A 20,138-nucleotide genomic window follows, 5' to 3' on the forward strand; every position below is an offset into this window, starting at 1 on the left:
GTTTTGAATGGGACACCCTTGCTTAGGAACAGACGCAGGAGCAATCATTTTATACAGGATGCCTAATTTTTCCGGTGCTGAAAAAAAAAAAACAATATTAACATAGACCCGTTCAGCAACTTTTTTCAACCTGTGTGCAATTCTATGCATCTACGGAATGACTGCGTTTTTTTGCGTTTCTTGTTTTTTTTTTCCTTTCAAGATTCACACCCACATCGGACACCAAGCCACGCAACAAGCCTTCAGCAACAGAAACTTGTTCAAGAATAGGATAGCCTGCACTAGATAACCTTTTAGACTGCTCTAGAAAACTGTCCATGATGAAGCGTGAGCGAACAATGCCACGTCTTACCAATTTGGAGTGTGCCGTATTAAACGGAAGAAGTGGCTGATTGCCGCTCAGTTCATACATCCAGCACGTGCACCTTTCATGTGAAATTAGTTCCACAACAAGGAATCGCAAAACACCGTCTTCTGACATTTCATAGGGGATTTCCAGAGGCATGAATGCTCGACACAATCTATAACATTGAGAGCGTCGGATTTACACAAGCGTGAATCGCTGTCAAGAAAGATAAAAAAAAATCGTCCACATGCCTAAGAAAAAAACTGTTGCAACTTTAGTATTACGTACGGCATCAGAAACTGATCTAGCCTTAAATCACGACCACAACATATTTTGTGCCTGGAAGCAATATATAGATGAAAAGCCGCAGCGCAACTTTACAATTCTATTGATGAAGCAGCGCACAAAAGATACTATCACACATATAAAAATGGCGCAAACACAAGCGCTGGTGTTTGCGTCATTTTTATGTGCGCGTCATTGTGTCTTTTCTGCGTTGCTTCGTAGATATCATGGCTTACCGACTAGCCCATCAGTACACACTTACAATTATGCCTCAAATAGCGTTCTCAAATTCCCGATTCGCTTAGTAGAAGAAAAACAAAACTAGATTGTTATCCTGCATGGTAAAGATTCTTTTATATGAGCCTTTCCAGTTATTTAACTTCTTCTCTTGCCCGCTTACGGTATCAGCGTTTAATCAGCGGGATGACTGCACTCAGTAAAGAAAACCGATTAATTTTACGCACTAAACTAACATTCGCCCGATTTATTGATTCTAGACGCGAACGCCTCTATAATTGCTCTTTTACGCCCACTTTATCTTTAAATGCTCGGCCTTTCCTCATTATGCGTTGCCTATGTAAATTCCAAGTCAGAACCTTTCATGTCGCGTTGATTACGCAATTACTCTACAGCTGCACGCGTGCGTATATAGATATACATTCTGTTCAAAGTCGCTGTTCTTTTTTTTTTTTTCAGGACAGTCGCTTGTGCCGATAACAGCGCTTCCGAGCTAAATAAGGAAAACATTTCCCTCTGTCTTTCTTTAATTTTTGTATTTACGCCTTTATTTGTATTTACGAATTATGTAATTAATTATTTTAGACCTTGGCTTCCTTGTCTTTTCGCATTCTACTTTAGCGCGCCATCCACTACAATTAACCGATAAAGAAGTTAATCATTGTGGACATGCTTCATTTATAGAAATCAGCCAAGATATAAGCGCACAACTTCTGGCTGACAAGTAAAGGAGCTTTCGTCATTAACGTTCCACACAATCGTGTGCTTCAAGTACGAGTGAATAAAAAATGTCAGTGTCGATTTTGCGAAAGTAGCGCCTTCGCATTTCGTCGGGAGATAGGGCACCCGGGCGTGGTCGAGCAAGGCTAAACTATTAAAGCTCATTTACACCTGCGACCAGCACCGGTCGCGCGACCAAGTTTGTCGCAAAAGTGAATGGTCGCAAATGGTCGCATTGGTCGCAAAAGCGACTGCTTTGGCTCAGTCTCATCGCTGCTTGATTTTCGACTCACGCGACTACAGTCGCAAACCTCTGAACAATCAGATGCGCAGGTACAGGACGTCAGATTATTCTACGGGGCAATGGCAATGCGAGCAGAAGTGAATTCAGTGTGGCGACGGGTGTACAGGTCGCACGCATGTGTGAACATTGGTCGCCTTGAGTCGCCTGCTGGTCTTCAGTCGCAAACGTTTGGTCGCGCGACTGGTGCTAGTCACAGGTGTGAATGAGCCTTAAGAGCGATCAACAGCGCCGCACCTCCACCACTTATAAGGAACCGCTTTATTCGAGTCGAGCTCGAGCTGACACACACTGATGATGATATCTACAGATGAGGAAGTTGTACAAATGATGATGATATGTCCAGTTGACAAAGAAGAATCAGTGACTGCGCTCACAATATATATATATATATATATATATATATATATATATATATATATATATATATATATATATATATATATATATATATAAAGCGCTGTTTCGGAAAAGCACTATATGAATGTTATGTAGTACGAGGAGCGTCAACACATGTGAATTGCGCAACGAGTGGTTGGTTTAAAGGCCCACCAATTGTAAAGCACACAGGCGTATCTAATCATCAATTATCAACAACAGCATGAACCAGGCACGTAGCCAAGATTTTTTTTCGGGGGGGGGGGGGGCCCAAGGCCTAATTATTCGAAAGAAAGTCTTTTCATGGCAAAAAGAAAAAAAAGTTGCCCGGGAATATAAAAGGCTGGACGAATTTCGGGGGGGGGGGGCGCCCCCCCCCCCTTGCCTACGTGCCTGGCATGAACGATGTGTGCGGCTGCGCAGGTGGGCGTGTTGCCATACGGATGCGTAGTGCATGGTTACCTCGCCAACTCGCAAAAGGAAGAAGTATGTCTCGTATAGTGGTTCATATTCAAAAGTGCGCTTAGTGAAGAACACAGACACAAACGAAAACGTACAGGACATAAGGCAACGAGCGAAATGCTATAAGGTGGGCTAGTTGGTGTTGATTCATCTTCAAAAGTGCGCTTAGTGAAGAACACAGACACAAACGAAAACGTACGGGACATAAGGCAACGAGCGCAATGCTATAAGGTGGGGCTAGTTGGTGTTGATTCATCTTCAAAAGTGCGCTTAGTAAAGAACACAGACACAAACGAAAACGTACGGGACATAAGGGCAACGAGCGCAATGCTATAAGGTGGGCTAGTTGGTGTTGATTCATCATCAAAAGTGCGCTTAGTGATCTTCAAAAGTGCGCTAGTAAAAGAACACAGACACAAACGAAAACGTACGGACATAGGCAACGAGCGCAATGTATACGTTGGGCTAGTTGGGTGATTCAATCATCAAAAAGTGCGTTAGTGAAGAACACAGACACAAACGAAAACGTACGGGACATAGGCAACGAGCCATGCTATAAGGTGGGCTAGTTGGTGTTTGATTCTCTTCAAAGTGCGCTTAGTGAAGAACACAGACACAACGAAAACGTACGGGACATAGGCAACGAGCGCAATGCTATAAGGTGGGCTAGTTGGTGTTGATTCATCTTCAAAAGTGTGCTTAGTGAAGAACACAGACACAAACGAAAACGTACGGGACATAAGGCAACGAGCGCAATGCTATAAGGTGGGCTAGTTGGTGTTGATCATCTTCAAAAGGTGCGCTTAGTAAAGAACACAGACACAAACGAAAACGTACGGGACATAAGGCAACGAGCGCAATGCTATAAGGTGGGCTAGTTGGTGTTGATTCATCTTCAAAAGTGCGCTTAGTAAAGAACACAGACACAAACGAAAACGTACGGGACATAAGGCAACGAGCGCAATGCTATAAGGTGGGCTAGTTGGTGTTGATTCATCATCAAAAGTGCGCTTAGTGAAGAACACAGACACAAACGAAAACGTACGGGACATAAGGCAACGAGCGCAATGCTATAAGGTGGGCTAGTTGGTGTTGATTCATCTTCAAAAGTGCGCTTAGTGAAGAACACAGACACAAACGAAAACGTACGGGACATAAGGCAACGAGCGCAATGCTATAAGGTGGGCTAGTTGGTGTTGATTCATCTTCAAAAGTGTGCTTAGTGAAGAACACAGACACAAACGAAAACGTACGGGACATAAGGCAACGAGCGCAATGCTATAATGTGGGCTAGTTGGTGTTGATTCATCTTCAAAAGTGCGCTTAGTAAAGAACACAGACACAAACGAAAACGTACGGGACATAAGGCAACGAGCGCAATGCTATAAGGTGGGCTAGTTGGTGTTGATTCATCTTCAAAAGTGCGCTTAGTGAAGAACACAGACGCAAATGAAAACGTACGGGACATAAGGCAACGAGCGCAATCCTATAAGGTGGGCTAGTTGGTGTTGATTCATCTTCAAAAGTGTGCTTAGTGAAGAACACAGACACAAACGAAAACGTACGGGACATAAGGCAACGAGCGCAATGCTATAAGGTGGGCTAGTTGGTGTTGATTCATCTTCAAAAGTGCGCTTAGTAAAGAACACAGACACAAACGAAAACGTACGGGACATAAGGCAACGAGCGCAATGCTATAAGGTGGGCTAGTTGGTGTTGATTCATCTTTAAAAGTGCGCTTAGTGAAGAACACAGACACAAACGAAAACGTACGGGACATAAGGCAACGAGCGCAATGCTATAAGGTGGGCTAGTTGGTGTTGATTCATCTTCAAAAGTGCGCTTAGTGAAGAACACAGACACAAACGAAAACGTACGGGACATAAGGCAACGAGAGCAATAGCACTCCTCAAAGTCGTATAGTGGTGACTGCGCAACTGCACTTGCAGTAGGCATTCTAGGATAGTTTGGAAAGGGCCACTTTACAGGCGCACAGACGTTCCTTTCGTCACGACACGGTTTAGGTGTCCACCGAGTAGCGAAGTGAGGCTAGCGATTGAGAAGGCGATGCGAACGGGGCCCAATTACGCTATCGCGTTCCACTCTTGAAGGCGAAGCTCAAGCGTCCTCCAAGTTTTTTTTTTTTTTTTTTTTTTTTCTGCGGTCGCTCTCAGATGATTTTCTGAGCATGCGTAAATGTGTTACAGGAAATAAACCTTTTTTTTTCTTCTTTAACTCTGTATATTTCATTTATTGCGGGAATGGGTGTGCGCGAAGCTTTCCGCCTCGTAACCATGGGCCCAATGACGCATTACACGACAAGAGGCGCTGTACAGATTTCATTGACGAAAGCGTCTGTCAGTCACCGTGGTAAACGTTGCAGAGCAAGTTGAATCATTTGCATTCCGAATAAAAATGCGTTTGGCATCGCAAGGCGTGACGTGTTCGACGTTGAGTAGATGCGCCGCACAGCGCCAAGGTGCGATGAGGCACGAGTACCAAATTTCGTCGAAGAATCTGTCCCGGAGCTTAAATATTTTCGTCATGATCGTCGCTACAGCAAGTTTGTTTCGCTCCTATACACTGCGCGTTCTGACACACGCAGCAGTGTTTTCCCACCAATGACGTGAGGACGATGACAATGACAGCGGTAACGAATAGATGACAAGGCCGATGAATCGATGAAAAAAAGGTTGGGTGCACAAAAAAAGCATAAGAACAATTTTTTTATTGCAACGCATTTTTTGTGATTTATCTTGTTCCGTTCTCATGTGTGAAACAATAGGGAGTTTTCGAATAGGGGCCGCAAAGGTTTGGAGCCCCAAAGCCCTTTGCGTGTGTTCGTTTTGGGTCAAGCAGAAGCTAAAGAGTTTTCGAATAGGGTCTGCGGCGCTTTGGGCACACCCCCCCCCCCCTCCCCCCTGTTCTAGGTCACTCAAGACTTGGCCAAGAGCCGTCGCTTCAGCAAAGTTTTTGGGGTGGGCTTTTGGGCTCCCGCTGAATTCTAGAAATAGCGTCCCCAACGCAAAACCCAAACGCTGTTTGGGTCTCGCGCATGCGCAGTGGCCTCGACGCTATTTTCGACGAGGAGATCGAGAAGGGTTTCTCGATCTCCTCGTTCATCATGTGGTTGGCGACCTTTGTTTCACAACACAGTCATTGGTCGATATAAAGAAATCACCCGTCTGACTGTTGAAGGCGAACTTATCGATGCACTCGGTGATTTGTGTATTAGCAAACCATCGATACCATTTTCGCCTAAGGAGTTCGTTTTCTTATGTAAGCGGTGACTTTCTGTGTTATCTTCGTCATGAATTTGCTTTGGTAGAGTGACTTTCTTCACGCATGTCTCCGAGTGCTTCCACGTGTTCAAGCGTCTACCTAGCGATGGTGGTTTACAAGTGATCTGGTTTTGAAAACAAACGTGTTGTTGCTAGTAACGCTTTGTGGTGTCCTTTTGTACCTTCTCGTGCCCATATGTCGTTTCGCGCTACATCAAAGCTGTTCAAATGATTCGCCAACTAGCCCACATTGCAACCCTTTTCGATGACAATGACTTTGTCTTTGGCCTAGTGAACACTAGCGCGCTACACAATCCGTGCTGCACAATGACACACGGGTGGCGATCATAAAAGAGTTAGTTTACGTTGGCAACGACAGCATCGAACGTGTCTGATGAGAATGCAATAAAGAGAAGCAAAGCTACTGTTGCTTAGTTGTTAGAGATTCGGTTTTCTGCGCTGGGGCACGGAGGTTTGATCATATATTTTTATTTTGTGTTATTTTACTTCTTCAGCGTGAACTATTCGGCAATACTCGAAGCACGTGGTCAGCGGTCGCGACATCTAGCAGGTTTTACACCTTGCTAAAACCTCTCTGCACTTGTACTCGAGGAAATCACGTAAGAGCACCACGTCCGCGCGCCCTTCAAACGATACGTGTGACATTGGTCGTGCGGACTACACTACTGAACACCATGCGCGCGACGGAATGCACTCCACAACCCAACTTCACACGGTCGCCTTTTTTTTTTTTTTTTTTTTTTTTTTGGGCGGCGTCCTCCGGGTAGCCTTGCTGTTGCCTCGGGTAGCAACCTATGGGAGTTCTTCCACGCGTCGGCCCTCCGCACGTGGATCGAAAGGGAAAAAAATATAGAGATCGCCTCTGGATTTATCGCGAGTCCGTCTAGCACGTGCGACCTCTTATTTTTTTCCCTCTCCCCTTGCCGATTGTATTGCTTCTGTTCGCGCCGCTTTCTGGCGTGGCGCGCATCGGCGAATGCAGATGCTGGCGCGTCGCCGAGTCGTCACCTGGCGAGGCTATCACGAAGTCGATGAAAGGGCCATCTTGTCTCCGCGCGTTTTCTCGATATAAATGTAAATGGGGAGCGGCCCGGCGACCGCAGAGCTCGCTGCTTTGATCGGCAGCGCCGCGCGTCTCTTTCATCGCGGTGAAACGGCTCCAGACCTTCCTCTAGCTAATATTTTCTCTCGTAAAATTTCTACGCACATGTGCAACACCCGCCGTACTGCGCGCCGCCGAGGCGCGCGTTTACCAGCTTGAGATAAGTTGCAGATTGTAAACAAAAGCTTCGTCAACTAGCAGTCTATACTTCACATCCCTGGAGGGACGTTTCACCGACGTTCTCCTCCTTACTGCTGGAGTGTACAACTATTCGATGGCCATGGCCGCAGCTTTTTCGTTGGCGCGATTGAACTGTTCAATATCGCCTAGTCGCCGCCATATAGTCACCGGCGGATCTGTTCTATTACCGGACGACGCGCCGCCGGCGTCGCAAGTTTAAAGGCCACTGAACGAAGAACATCAAACGCTCGGCGGACCGTCTGGTGTCGCTTTCCTTGTTTAAAGGCTTTTCGCGCTCACCTTCCTTCCTTCCCTTTACCCTTCTCTGTCGCCAAGTACTTGACCTTTTTCTTTTTCCCTCTCTCCGCGAAATGTTACAGAACCAGAACTGCTACGTGCGCTTCAAATTAAAGAGTGTTACGGCAGAAAGACGAAAATTATGAAGGAAGAATGCACGTGCTGGAATCTGGGAGCACCGAGGCTTTCGAGAAGCGGTTAATTAAATTATATAAAAGTGAGCGCTTAAAAATGACTTTATTATAGTCATCTTAAACGACGTGCAATTTCGCGCACAATTTCTGTTGGGTCGCGTCATTCACAAGCCATTCTGACAGCAGTTCATATGCGTATACGTACACTGTGAGACGTCCGCAGAACAGAAACAGGATCGGGCCTGCACTCCTGTAGGTACTTTCAACGCCAGGGGTGCTGACATTGAAAGTTCATGCAGTTCATGTCATCATGCATGAGTGCAACGAAGTGGGCGATATACAGCGCCTCATCTGCTCTAGCAAAAACTTCTGTTCCGAAATGAGAAGGCTTCATCTGAACGGTCATGCGTTCTCGTACCCAGGCAAAGATGAAATGTGGCAACATGAAATGACAAGCCACCTCGATAAAAGATGAGACTGCCGTATCAGAAACGGCTGATTGCTGAGAAACTCATGATCGAGAGAGCATCAGTTATTGGAAAGCTAGCGGCCCATACAAATACGCGCGACCGGCGCACCTTCGAGGGCCTCACTACTTTGCGGCCGCGTGCACCAGGCTATACAACCCGTCGCAAGTCGGCAGCAGCATGCAGCATCAACCACCACGCCGTCAACGGCGGGAGAGAACGCGAGAGATAGAAAACACGGGTATTAGCCAGAAAAGAATTCGGTTAACGACCCTGCGTAGGGAGAGAGATTCCAAGGATTATAAAAAGAGAGAGAAAAAAATGAGGAGCCATTCCACTCTTAATGACCAGGGAAACTGCTTAGCACACGGCACAGAGGTCACACGGCGGACGTAAGTCTAAAGGCCGGGTTGTGAGCGTGCCCATCAACGTTCAAACCGCTGTGCCGAGTCCACCGCGACACATCGACGACGACGACACCGCCATCGAGGTTACTAATAGGCTTCACCGCGACCCACATTGTGGGAAAGCCAGTTTACAAATATCAAGCTAACGCCCATCACCTTAAAGTCTGCTTCACTTCTTAAACCAAATGGATTGCTGGGAAGGCATTTTTCCAGGGACAATATAAGCTGTGTTATACCAAAATATGTAGGCCCTAGGACGTTTTTCATTATTCTATTCATTGTTTGCTCTTGCCCCGAGGCGCCCGCGGGCGCCGTTGACATTCCCGTTGCCCTTCCCTTCGTCTTTCCTAGTGGGCACGTTGCTCTTTGAGATCCCTTACCACGGGGGCTTCATGGAAGGGGAACAGGCGGAACCGTTGGTGAATGACTCCTACAGTGACGGCTTAGGATTCTCCCATAGTGGGGTGCACAGTACTCTATATCGTATACCATTTCATTTTCTTACCACGGTGGCAGAAAATACAATACATTCAAATGGTTTCGTCCTCGCCGTTTTTCTAAAACGGTGAGGACGAAACGAAAGTTTTTATGGCAGTATGCTAAGTCCCGAAAGGTAGAAGGCGATAAAGTGAGCCTTCGCTATGATACTTTGATAATGAATGGGCAGAAGTACGTGTACGACGATGGCGCGAAACAAGTTGTACCCATGACTTGACCATCCCGGGTAAAGGATGTAGGTCTTTCTTTTGTCCTGGTAAACTGTAGAAGTATTAAAAACAAAGTAGATGATCTCAATAGCCTGATTGAAACAGCATATCCATTTGTAATCTTAGGGAATGAATCGTGGTTGGATGGAGACATTACTGACAATGAAGTATTTCCTGGTGGTTTCACTGCTTATAGAAAGGATAGGAATTCTCGCGGAGGAGGTGTGTTCATTTTAGTAGATAGTAAGGTTTCGTCATGCTCGGTTAACGTGGATGTAGGCGCTTGTGAGGCAGTGTTCTGCAAGCTTATGCTGCCAAATAGCAAAGTACTGACTGCATGTAGTTTTTACTGACCACCGGGCTCCTCTGTCAGCGCATTGCCACAGCTTACAGCGGTTATCGAAACGATACAGACTGATACATTAGTAATCGGTGGTGACTTCAACTTGCCTTCTCTCGACTGGCGCCAACAGCCTAATATTGTTACCGCGACAGACAGCTGCAGTCAAGAAATGAAAAATTTAATAGATTATTTTGCACTCGAACAAATTGTGTTGGAACCAACACGTGGAGGAAATATTTTAGATTTGGTACTTACAAATCAACCGGAACTTGTTACAACCAGTGCTGTTGTAGATGGTATTAGTGATCATAACGCTGTGGTGTGTGAGATGCATATTAGCTATGTGAAAACCGCAAGTGGCCCTAGTAGGCGGATATTCAATTTTGAAAAGGCTGATGTTGCTCAGATTAATGAGTCCCTGGATTCCTACCTAACAGCTTTTGAGACACTGGCCGAAACTGAGGGTGCGGCTAAGTTATGGACATCATTTAAAGAAAAGATAAAACATCAGTTTGTTCCATCCTGGACATTAACCCCAACGCTTGCTAAAAGCAAACACTGGTTTACCAAATTATTGTGCAGACTAACACAGAAAAGGCAGAAATGCTATCAGATTTTTCGAATGGTACCCACAGATGAAAACAAAAGGAAATTGCTGGATATTACATGTGAGATGAAAGTCGCTATTCGTATGGCAAAGGATTCTTATTCTGGTACTATGCACTCTAGATTACAGCAAAATCCCAAAGAATTTTGGAGGCACGTTAAACGAATCGGCGGTGACACTGTAAATGACGACACTGAAAAGGCCGAAAGCTTTAATCAGTATTTCTGCTCTGTCTTCACCCCAGTTATAAGAAACAATGAAAGCAGACAAGTCAGCAGAAGCGGCATAGGCGAGATGGACAGCATTAACCTTTCTACACGTGGCATTGAAGTGCTGTTGCAGGGGTTAAATGCATCAAAGGCTTGCGGTCCTGATGGCCTTCCAAACCAATTTTTACAACTTTGTGCAACATCAGTGGCGCCATATTTAAAGATAATTTATAATAAATCACTAGAAGAGTCCTCACTTCCTGATGACTGGAAAGTTGGGGCCATTGTTCCGATCTATAAGTCAGGCCCCCGTAGTGTAGCAAATTATCGAACGGTGTCCTTGACGTGTGTTTGCTGTAAGGTTTTAGAGCATATTTTGTATACCTCTGTTGTGGCACATATTAACGAACATTGTCTGTTTAACCCAGCGCAGCACGGATTTCGGAAAGGCCTGTCTTGTGTTACACAGCTAACAGAATTTACACATGATATAGTAAAATCTCTAGATCATCGACTTTCTGTAGACTGCGCATTCCTGGATTTTCAGAAGGCATTCGACACTGTACCCCATGCTTCATTAATCGAAAAACTTGCAGTTTATAATATACATCCGCAGATTATTTTTTGGATAAGCTCGTACCTATAACATCACGAAAGCAGTTCGTCACTGTTAACGGAGCCGAATCTCGAATCGCAAATGCCACATCGAGTGTACCTCAATGATCTGTGTTGGGACCACTCTTATTTCTTTTATACATAAATGATATAACTGACGGCATTCAATCCCAAATGCGTTTATTCGCCGATGATTGTGTGTTGTATAAGGAAATAAAAGTCATGGACGATGTAGTTGTGCTTAAAAAGACTTGGACAGGATAGCAAATGGTGTGCAAAATGGTATATAAAGTTAAATTTAAATAAAACAGTTTTCATGACTTTTACTTGGAAGAAGAATCCACATGTGAGTAGTTATCATATGAACAATGTAAACTTAAGACAAGTATTAAATGCGAAGCATTTCTTAGCGAACTTCTGCGACTTTGAGCGTATCTATCTATCTATCTATCTATCTATCTATCTATCTATCTATCTATCTATCTATCTATCTATCTATCTATCTATCTATCTATCTATCTATCTATCTATCTATCTAGCCGCCTACGACTTTGTGCTCTCCTGGCCGTTTCGTTAATCGGATGTATACCAAAATTGGTGTGTCATAACATGGCCTTATTACGAACATAAATGACAGGTCATATCATGAAAATCATGACACGCATGTCATGAACAGCATGATTTACATTCCACGGCCTTTGGGCTCCCTGGCCGTTCCGTTAATCGGATGTATACCAAAATTGGTGTGTCATAACATGGCCTTATCACAAATATAAATGACAGGTCATATCATGAAAATCATGACACGCATGTCATGAACAGCATGATTTACATTCCACGGCCTTTGGGCTCTTGCGGCCGTTCCGTTAATATCATATATACCAAAATTGGTGCGGCGTGACAGCAGTTCATGACGAACATAATGACAGGTACTAACATGCAAATCATGACGCGCATGTCATGTGCAGCATGATTTACATGACATGGTCTCGGGGCGCTCGCGGCCGTTTAAATGAAGGGATACATACGAAAACTGGTATGACGAGACATTTCTGTTTTGACGAACATAACTGACACGTGGTAACATGCAAATCATGATTTGCATGTCATGTATGACATGATTTACATGCCACGCTCATGGCGCACTCGCGGCCGTTTCGATAGATAGATATACACCAAAATTGGTATTGTGCGATGTGACTTTATGAAGAACATGAATAACAAGTGGTAGCATGAAAACCATGACATCCATGACATGTATGTCATGATTTACATGCCACGCTCGTGGTGCATTCGCGTCCGTTTCGCTTGCGTGATATGCACCAAAATTGGTGTTACGCGACACGACTGTATGACGAACGTAAGTGAGACGTGGTAACATGATAATCATGACATGCAAGTCATGTGCGACCTGATTTACATGCCACGCTCATGATGCGCTAGCGGCCGTTTCACTAGATTGATATACACCAAAATTGGTATTAACGCGATAGCGTTAAAGAGCTCGTATCGCAGAAATTCCGCCGTCGGCGTCGGCACCGTTGGTTGTGAGCGAAAAATCATCATCTTGTCCGTGACCGAAAAATTGAAAAAGCTGCAAATAAAATAAATAATAAAAATGTTGGGCCCGAGTGAGAATCGAACCCACGCTGTCTGCGTGGCAAGCAGGTGTTCTACCACACAGCCACGCCTCTGCTTGGAGCTGCACCGAAAGTAACTTTCATGCTTCCCAAAAATACGCGTCCTGCATACAGGTGTCACAGTACGAGATGTAATATGGCAGTAATATTGCGTGGTACAAGCGTACATTGCAATTGGGCGTCACACCACGTCAATATCATAACGACTTCATGGTTTAAAGACAGCCACCCATTACAAAAGGCACACACATTACTGCGCGTATTCCCTGAAGACTACGTAGTGGGTGCATCGCAGCTTCGGAAAAGGTTCTCGCGCATAATTGCTCCTGGTTTAAAGCAGGCTACCCATTACATAAGGCACACACCTTATTGCGCGCATTCTGTTAAACACTCGTAGTGTTCGAAGTGCGCACTAGGGGCAGGATATTGCTATCGCGTTCAACTCTTAAAGGCGAAGCTTAAGCGTCCCCTAATTTTTGCGCGATGTGACTGTATGAAGAACATGAATAACAGTTGGTAAGAGGAAAACCATGACATGCATGCCATGTATGTCATGATTTAATTGCCACGCTCATGATGCCTTCGCGGCCGCTTCGCTAGCTTGATGTAACCAAAATTGGTATTGCGCGAAGCGACTGTATGACGAAGGTAAATGAGACGTGGTAACATGAAAATCATGACATGCATGACATGCACGACATGATTTACATGTCATGCTCATGACGCACTCGTGCCGTTTCGCTTGCTTGACATACACCAAAATTGGTATTGCGCGACGCGACTGCATAACGAACGTAAATGAGAGGTGGTAACGTGGAAATCATGACATGCAGGTTATGTATGTCATGCTTTACATGCCGCGCTCATGGTGCATTTCCGGCCGTTTCGCTAGCTTGGTATACACCAAAATTGGTATTGCGCGACGCGACTGCATGACGAACATAAATGAGAGGTGGTTACATGGAAATCATGACATGCAGGTTATGTTTGTCATGATTTACATGCCGCGCTCATGGTGCATTCCTGGCCGTTTCGCTAGATTTATATGCACCAAAATTGGTATTGCGCGCTGTGACTGTATGAAGAACATGAATAACAGGTGGTAACATGAAAACTGTGACATGCATGCCATGTATGTCATGACTTACATGCCACGCTCATGGTCATTCGCGGCCGTTTCGATAGCTTGATATACACCAAAACTGGTATTGCGCGATGTGACTGTATGATGAACATTAGTGACAGGTGGTAACATGAAAAACCATAATATGCATGTCATGTATGACATGATTTACATGCTCTACTCATGGTGCACTCGCGGCCATTTCGCTCCTTTGATATACACCAAAATTGGTATTGCGCGATGTGACTGTATGACGAACATAAATGAGAGGTCTCAACATGCGAATCATGTTATGCATGTCATGTCCGGTATGATTTACATGTCACTGTCATGGTGCGCTTCCGGCCGTTTTGTTAACGTGATATATACCAAAATTGGTATGGCATGACACGAGTGCGTGATGAACATAAGCGACAGGTCATGCATTTATATACCAGAATATGCGTTTCATTGGCATGGTGTACACTAGTTTGTGCGTGCATGCGTGCATGGCAAACATGGCATATATGGTGGACTAGATGCCATGGCATGAATGATTTCATTTGGCTCAAAGACAAACAAGGCGATGTATGCAGCTCTTTGCTGGCTGCTTCGCATTACATCGATTCCCACAATGCGTGGGATCTGCCTAATTTTTTTAATACAAATATCTCGTTTTTTTATTTTACGTCTCAGCTAAGGTGGCAGAGACAGGTTGATTAACGTTGCAGCAAAAGCCCGGAAGGCGCTGGGATTTTTGCGACGAAATGTGAAATCTTTTCCTATTCCCACTAAAGAATTATTGTTCAAGACTAACGTTAGATCCATTCTTGAATACGCCTGCACAGTTTGGGACCCTCCAGCTAAGCGAGACATTGATAAATTGGAAAGGATCCAGAGTTTAGCTGCTCGGTTTGTATCGGGGATTTACAACAGAGAAATTGGGGCGGCAAGCCTTAAAGAAAGATTAGATTGGGATTGCTTACGCAACCGTCGACGTAAACTGCGACTGAAGTTCTTTCATTCCATCTATCACAGTCATATTAGAATTGATAAGACAAAATATTTACTTTCACCGCACTATCTCTCAGACCGCGTAGACCATACGTTCAAGGTACGAGAAATCGCATGCAAGACTGACGTATTTCAAAATGCTTTTTTTCCCAAAACAATCCGAGAATGGAACCGATTGCCTTCAAACATTGCCTCTATCGTGTCAAATGATTTCTTTTGCTCTCTGTTAAAATAACCGTGTTTTTATTTCTACTTTTCTCATTGTTGTATGCAATGTTATATGTTATATGTCATTGTTATATGTATTTGTGTTGCTGATTGTGATTAATTGGTGATCTTGATTATTTGTTTGGCGGTATTGTATTCTATTGTATTCTATTTTTGTGAACCCTCCCCACTGTAATGCCAATTGGCGCTGTGGGTAATGAAATAAATAAAAAATAAAAAATAAATAAATATATAGTCACATTTCTCAGGCGTGGGTGTATAGCCTAGAGTTCATGCCTTCGAAGCGAAACCCCAGCACCGGTAACAATTTTTCTTTTCCACTCTAATGCATAACTTTCTTCCGCCACTTAATATACGCTAATTCTTCCACTGCTCGCTATGGGGCAATAGGGGTTTTCTGCGTACAAAAGGAATTCTCTAACCTCTCTAAGAATTCTCTAAGAAAAAAAAAGGAAGAAGAAAGGAAGTGAAGTTATGATTGTGTGCGGCACTTTATTGTCAAAGACCCTTGCACATGCCATTCGTTTTGAAAAAGCACGAATTCAATACAGTTTAAAAGAGCACTGATGCAAAAGTTTTACATCTTGTCTTTTCTGTTGCAATAAGCGGCAAACGAGCCACTTATCACGGCTGGAAACCTCGTTTGCTCGAGTGCGCGTCGGTTAATTATTTAGAGGTGTTTCATAGCGCCCAGTCGCAGTTTCAGTTTCAGAGAGCGCCAAGAGAGGCGGGACCCAGCGTGGATTTTTCGTAAACATAACTAGCCACGCGAGCACTCAAAACAGTGAGGCACTCACCACGCGCGCCGCGCGCACGTGAGCACCGCGTTGACAAGTGCGGGGAGAGCGCACGCAAGGAGCGTAGCGGCCAACACAATCTCGTGACCTATGTGAATGTTTACATTCAAACCAAGTTCATGTCGATGTCGCGAGGTGCTCCGTTTCATTGCACGTATGTATGCGTTGTAGGTGGGCGTAACTATATATACATCCCAGAGATACTGCATGTGCTGTACTATCATATATTCAAAATAGCCAGTGCCTCCCGCATTGTTGTCGCTTGTGTTAGATAATAGGTAATAAGCAGACGCGAAAAAGAAACGTATCGAGCAGTAAAAAAAACCAATTATTCTCGCGTTAATGACCCATCCATTTATCTCACCGAAAGAAGAGTCAGCGTTTTTTGTACGAAACCATACAGAGGCGCTCTGTGTATGTGATTGTCTTTCGGTTCTGAATTTCATGTTGCATGCATAGACTCCGGACGGTATTTTGTTGCCTCAATTATGAAGAACCTTTTTGTCCCGTATTTTTTTCCTGTCCACACTTCTATATTTCATATTTCGTTTAAATGCGCATTCCCTTCTCGTTCCTTGCTATAAACCGTACTAATAAAACAGGTCTGAGGCGCCAGAAATTGTCAGGCCACGTGAAGACACACCTGTTTCAGAAGAACTTACGCGTAGCCAGAAAAAGGTTGTGAAGCCCCCCTTCTGTAACTTTTGCACTTTGCATGCATATATACAGACGCACATAACCGATGGTCAGTGAGAGTGATTGTATGGCAACTAAGGAATGGGAAAGGCAGCCGAGGGCGGAAGAGAGTTAGGTGGAGTGAGTCAATTAAGAAGATCCCAGGCATAAAATATAATCCGCCCGCCAATACATCGTAAATTGGAGGTCATTGGTACAAAGCCTTCGTGCTGCAGGGCCATAGAATAGGCTGATGATGATGCCATACGCGCGAACACACAAACGCACACGTGCACATAGTGGGTCGGGTGGCTCCCGAAATAAAATCCTGGCTACGGCCCCTGAACGCAACTTCCTGATAAAATCGCTTAACTCACGGGCTTCCTAGAAGAGACCGCCGTCGCGCAGGTTGCATATCTTTGAGGCATAGTGTACATCACAATGCACAATACCCGACCGGCTCGGTCCGCTGTCTGTGCAGGTTCTGTGGCTGGCGGCACTGGCGTGCTGCTTCTGCGGGGCGACCCGGCCGTCGGCGACGCGACCGCACGGCTTCAAGACGATGCGCAGCGCGCGAGGACCCCCGCCGAGCGGCCGCACGCCGCCGACCACGGGCCGGCCCGTCGTCTACCCAACGTCCGGCGAGCTGAGGCCGCGGCTCGACGCGCACGGCATGCCGGCCTGCGCCGCCCGCGGCCTGGGCGAGAGCGCATACTGCGTTGAGGACGCCACTTACCCGACGTGAGTAGCGCGCGAGAAGCGTCTCCCTGCGTCAGTTGTATGGAACGATTCTGCGACGACTGGTCGCTAGAAGCTGGTGCTCAAATGCTGGTTAGTGTTATCCAGTCAGTGCTGAACAAAAGATGACCATGTGAAGCGTTTAACTCGCAAATGATTACCCATTGTATTCACCTCCTATTAGGGGCGAAGCACCTTAGGGTCTCGGCTTGTCGGCGCGTCATATCGTCGTGACGGTCGATCATAAACGGGTATGCGCCACAAAATTTGGGTAAATCCCACTACTCGCCACCGGTCCATACTATGCATATTATGAGCTAAAGGTTCGTCGTTACTGCCTAAAACATTATGTCTGACTTAGCAACGGTGTCAGAATCCCCGACAAAATTTACCAAGACGCTCAAGTTTCTTATCTAGAACCAGAGACACAAGCGTGCATCTCTGCGGTTAAGTAATCTGTTTGAAGCAGCACTTCTTGAAGCGTATCTGCAAAGTGATCGTGCGTTAGTGGACCGGTGTCGAGTAAACAGTAAAGATTTTGCTATGGGAAAGTCCGGCGCACACACTGCATGTTTCGCCCCTCCCCAGGTTTGACGTTAGTGGAGCTGAAACACCGTTGCCTATATGCCCCTTCGCCGTAATTTCATTCCTTTCACTTTACGTCATAATTTTTTTAAAGACGATAGTATTTCCTGGGGAACTTAAACGCAAAAATTTTGGTCTGTTTGTCTTTCTGTTTGTCTGTCTGTCACCCGATTCAGTCACTCGGCCAAACGTTAACCACTTGCGGAACGCCCAGCCATCTTGAACTGGTAGCGCCGTTCATACTTGTGAACATTGTCGATCAAAAAGCAAATATTACGCATATCTGATGCGCAGCATCAATACATAAGTATTAGGTAGTGTGTTCCTTTACTAGAAAATACATCTTTTTTATTTATTGATCTTTCGAACAATACAAAAACATGGATAGATAGAAAGCATGGATAGAAGCATAGATACGTAATTCTAAAGACCCTATAGTGTTTCATAGGCTGCGCTGAAAATGCTAGTGTTTTTCGGGCTGCGCTGCAAATGCGACGCTATGAGCCAGATGCGGCGATTCAACGTAGAGGAGGACTCATGTAGTACGGCCGGCAGAAGACTATCGGACTATCGTCTTTCCACGACATTTGCAGGGAAGCACGCAGATACGCGGCCAATTTTTTGTCGGGCTTTCTGTTCACACCATTTTATTCAGTACGCTGCGGCACGCCGCCTCTAGTCAGGTTATATCTAGTACCTGACTGAGAGTCTGCCGCGTGTGAACATAATCGCGTGCATTTATGATCGCGGGATCTTTGTGCATGTCAGCGGTTTTCGTCGCAAAAAGTTGACGAGGAATGTTTCGCCGTCACTTCATCAATTGAGCGACAGCCGCAGATGCACGAACCTTTATTTACATATCCTTATATCAGGTTCATTAACGTCAGATTCATTTGGAACATTGTCGAAATGGTTTGAACTCATTAAGCTACTAGATTTTGCAAAAAGTCCTACCGTGAACACCAAATGGTCAAAATTTCCAGAGCACTCTGCTACGGCGCTCGTAGTATGACATCGTAGTTTTGCGACGTAAAACCCCAACAATTATTATTATTTTTTTATTATAGACTGGTTTAGTCTATATAAAACGTGTTCGTCGCAAGCGATCAAATGCAGCTGTGATGTGCATTTTGAATGCCACGAGTACAGACGAAAAATTCAGATGATGTATCAAATCAGCGTCAAGTGATGTTACATCTTCATCGTTTTGTTTAGGTAAGCAACCGAATTGTTTCTTCGACGAGGTTATTTGGTTAAGAGGTTTTTTTTTTTTTTTTTTTGGTATGTTTACACCAAGGTGCTACGTTCACTATCCAAGCGATGCATACATAGTTAAACAATAAATAACGCTAAAAAAATGTTCGCCTTTCTAACATACCACTTGGCAACGAGAAACGGTTTGACAAGTAGTTAATGCACTCCGCTGTCCTCGAGTCTCTAGATGGAGGGACGTTTTTTCGGTCTATTTAGCCTTCAGCGAAAGCCCGTTCGTTCCTGTTCAGCAAAATTTCGCGGCATGCGCGGTGTTTCTCGGTCATTGTCCATCATTCGTCTCCTCTACTCTCCTCCTTTTTTCCTCTATTTTTTTGGGGGGAGGGGGGAGGAGGGAGGGGGGAGCAACAGCGAATGGATTGACGAAACGCAGGTGCTTCGCTCCTCTACACAGGTCTAACTAAATTATAGCCGGCCACGAAATGTGGAGAGTTCGTCGGCACGAATCGTTGGTTACCTGTCCGGCGTGTCGCAAGATTCTGGCGGTTACTCGAGTGTGTAATTAAATTTCCATGAGCAGTCTGTTTCGTTTAATTTTTTTTCTCATTTTTTAACAGCCAAGATTGCCGTCTCTGCGAACGTCTCTAAGAGGGTAAAAAAACCCTTTCAACGGGTAACAACTGTGGCTCTGCGAAATTAAATCTTCCTGGGCGGCCGCCCGCATGAATCTCCTTCGAGAGTATACACTTGAGGACGTATGGTGCGTGGTTGAGATGGTGACCTGCATGCGATCAAAATGCTGGCGTATATACTCAGTTTCGCAACCATAAGCTCCGTAAACAACGTAGGTAGGTCCCACTGCGCGCGCCCTTGCAACATACCTGCATGTCTTGCGCCCACCATGCCTTTGGTTCGTGCAATAGGTAAATTTAGCGCGCCTCTGCAAAGTTTTGGAATGTTGTAACTCGATGTACGCGCGCCACGCATAATGCGGGCTTCTCGAGATCTGAACGTACGCGGGTTCAAGTAGTGACCCCGTTTTATCAAT

The 20,138-nt window shown here is 45.1% G+C and overlaps 1 protein-coding gene across 3 annotated transcripts in view; it reads left to right on the forward strand.

Moving 5' to 3' along the window:
- LOC119397130 (protein spaetzle 5) overlaps window positions 1-20,138 on the forward strand; it is a 131,926-nt gene that overhangs the window by 81,238 nt on the left and 30,550 nt on the right. For all 3 annotated transcript variants that reach the window (XR_007416332.1, XM_037664577.2, XM_037664572.2), the window contains exon 2: window positions 17,037-17,296. Coding sequence is in view for 2 of the 3 variants with exons in the window: in XM_037664577.2 (XP_037520505.1) it covers window positions 17,037-17,296 (260 nt within the window). In the remaining variant the exon portion in view is untranslated. The remainder of the gene's footprint in view (window positions 1-17,036; window positions 17,297-20,138) is intronic.

The sequence above is a fragment of the Rhipicephalus sanguineus genome, chromosome 1 (assembly GCF_013339695.2).
Source record: "Rhipicephalus sanguineus isolate Rsan-2018 chromosome 1, BIME_Rsan_1.4, whole genome shotgun sequence".
In the NCBI taxonomy this organism is placed as follows: domain Eukaryota; kingdom Metazoa; phylum Arthropoda; class Arachnida; order Ixodida; family Ixodidae; genus Rhipicephalus; species Rhipicephalus sanguineus.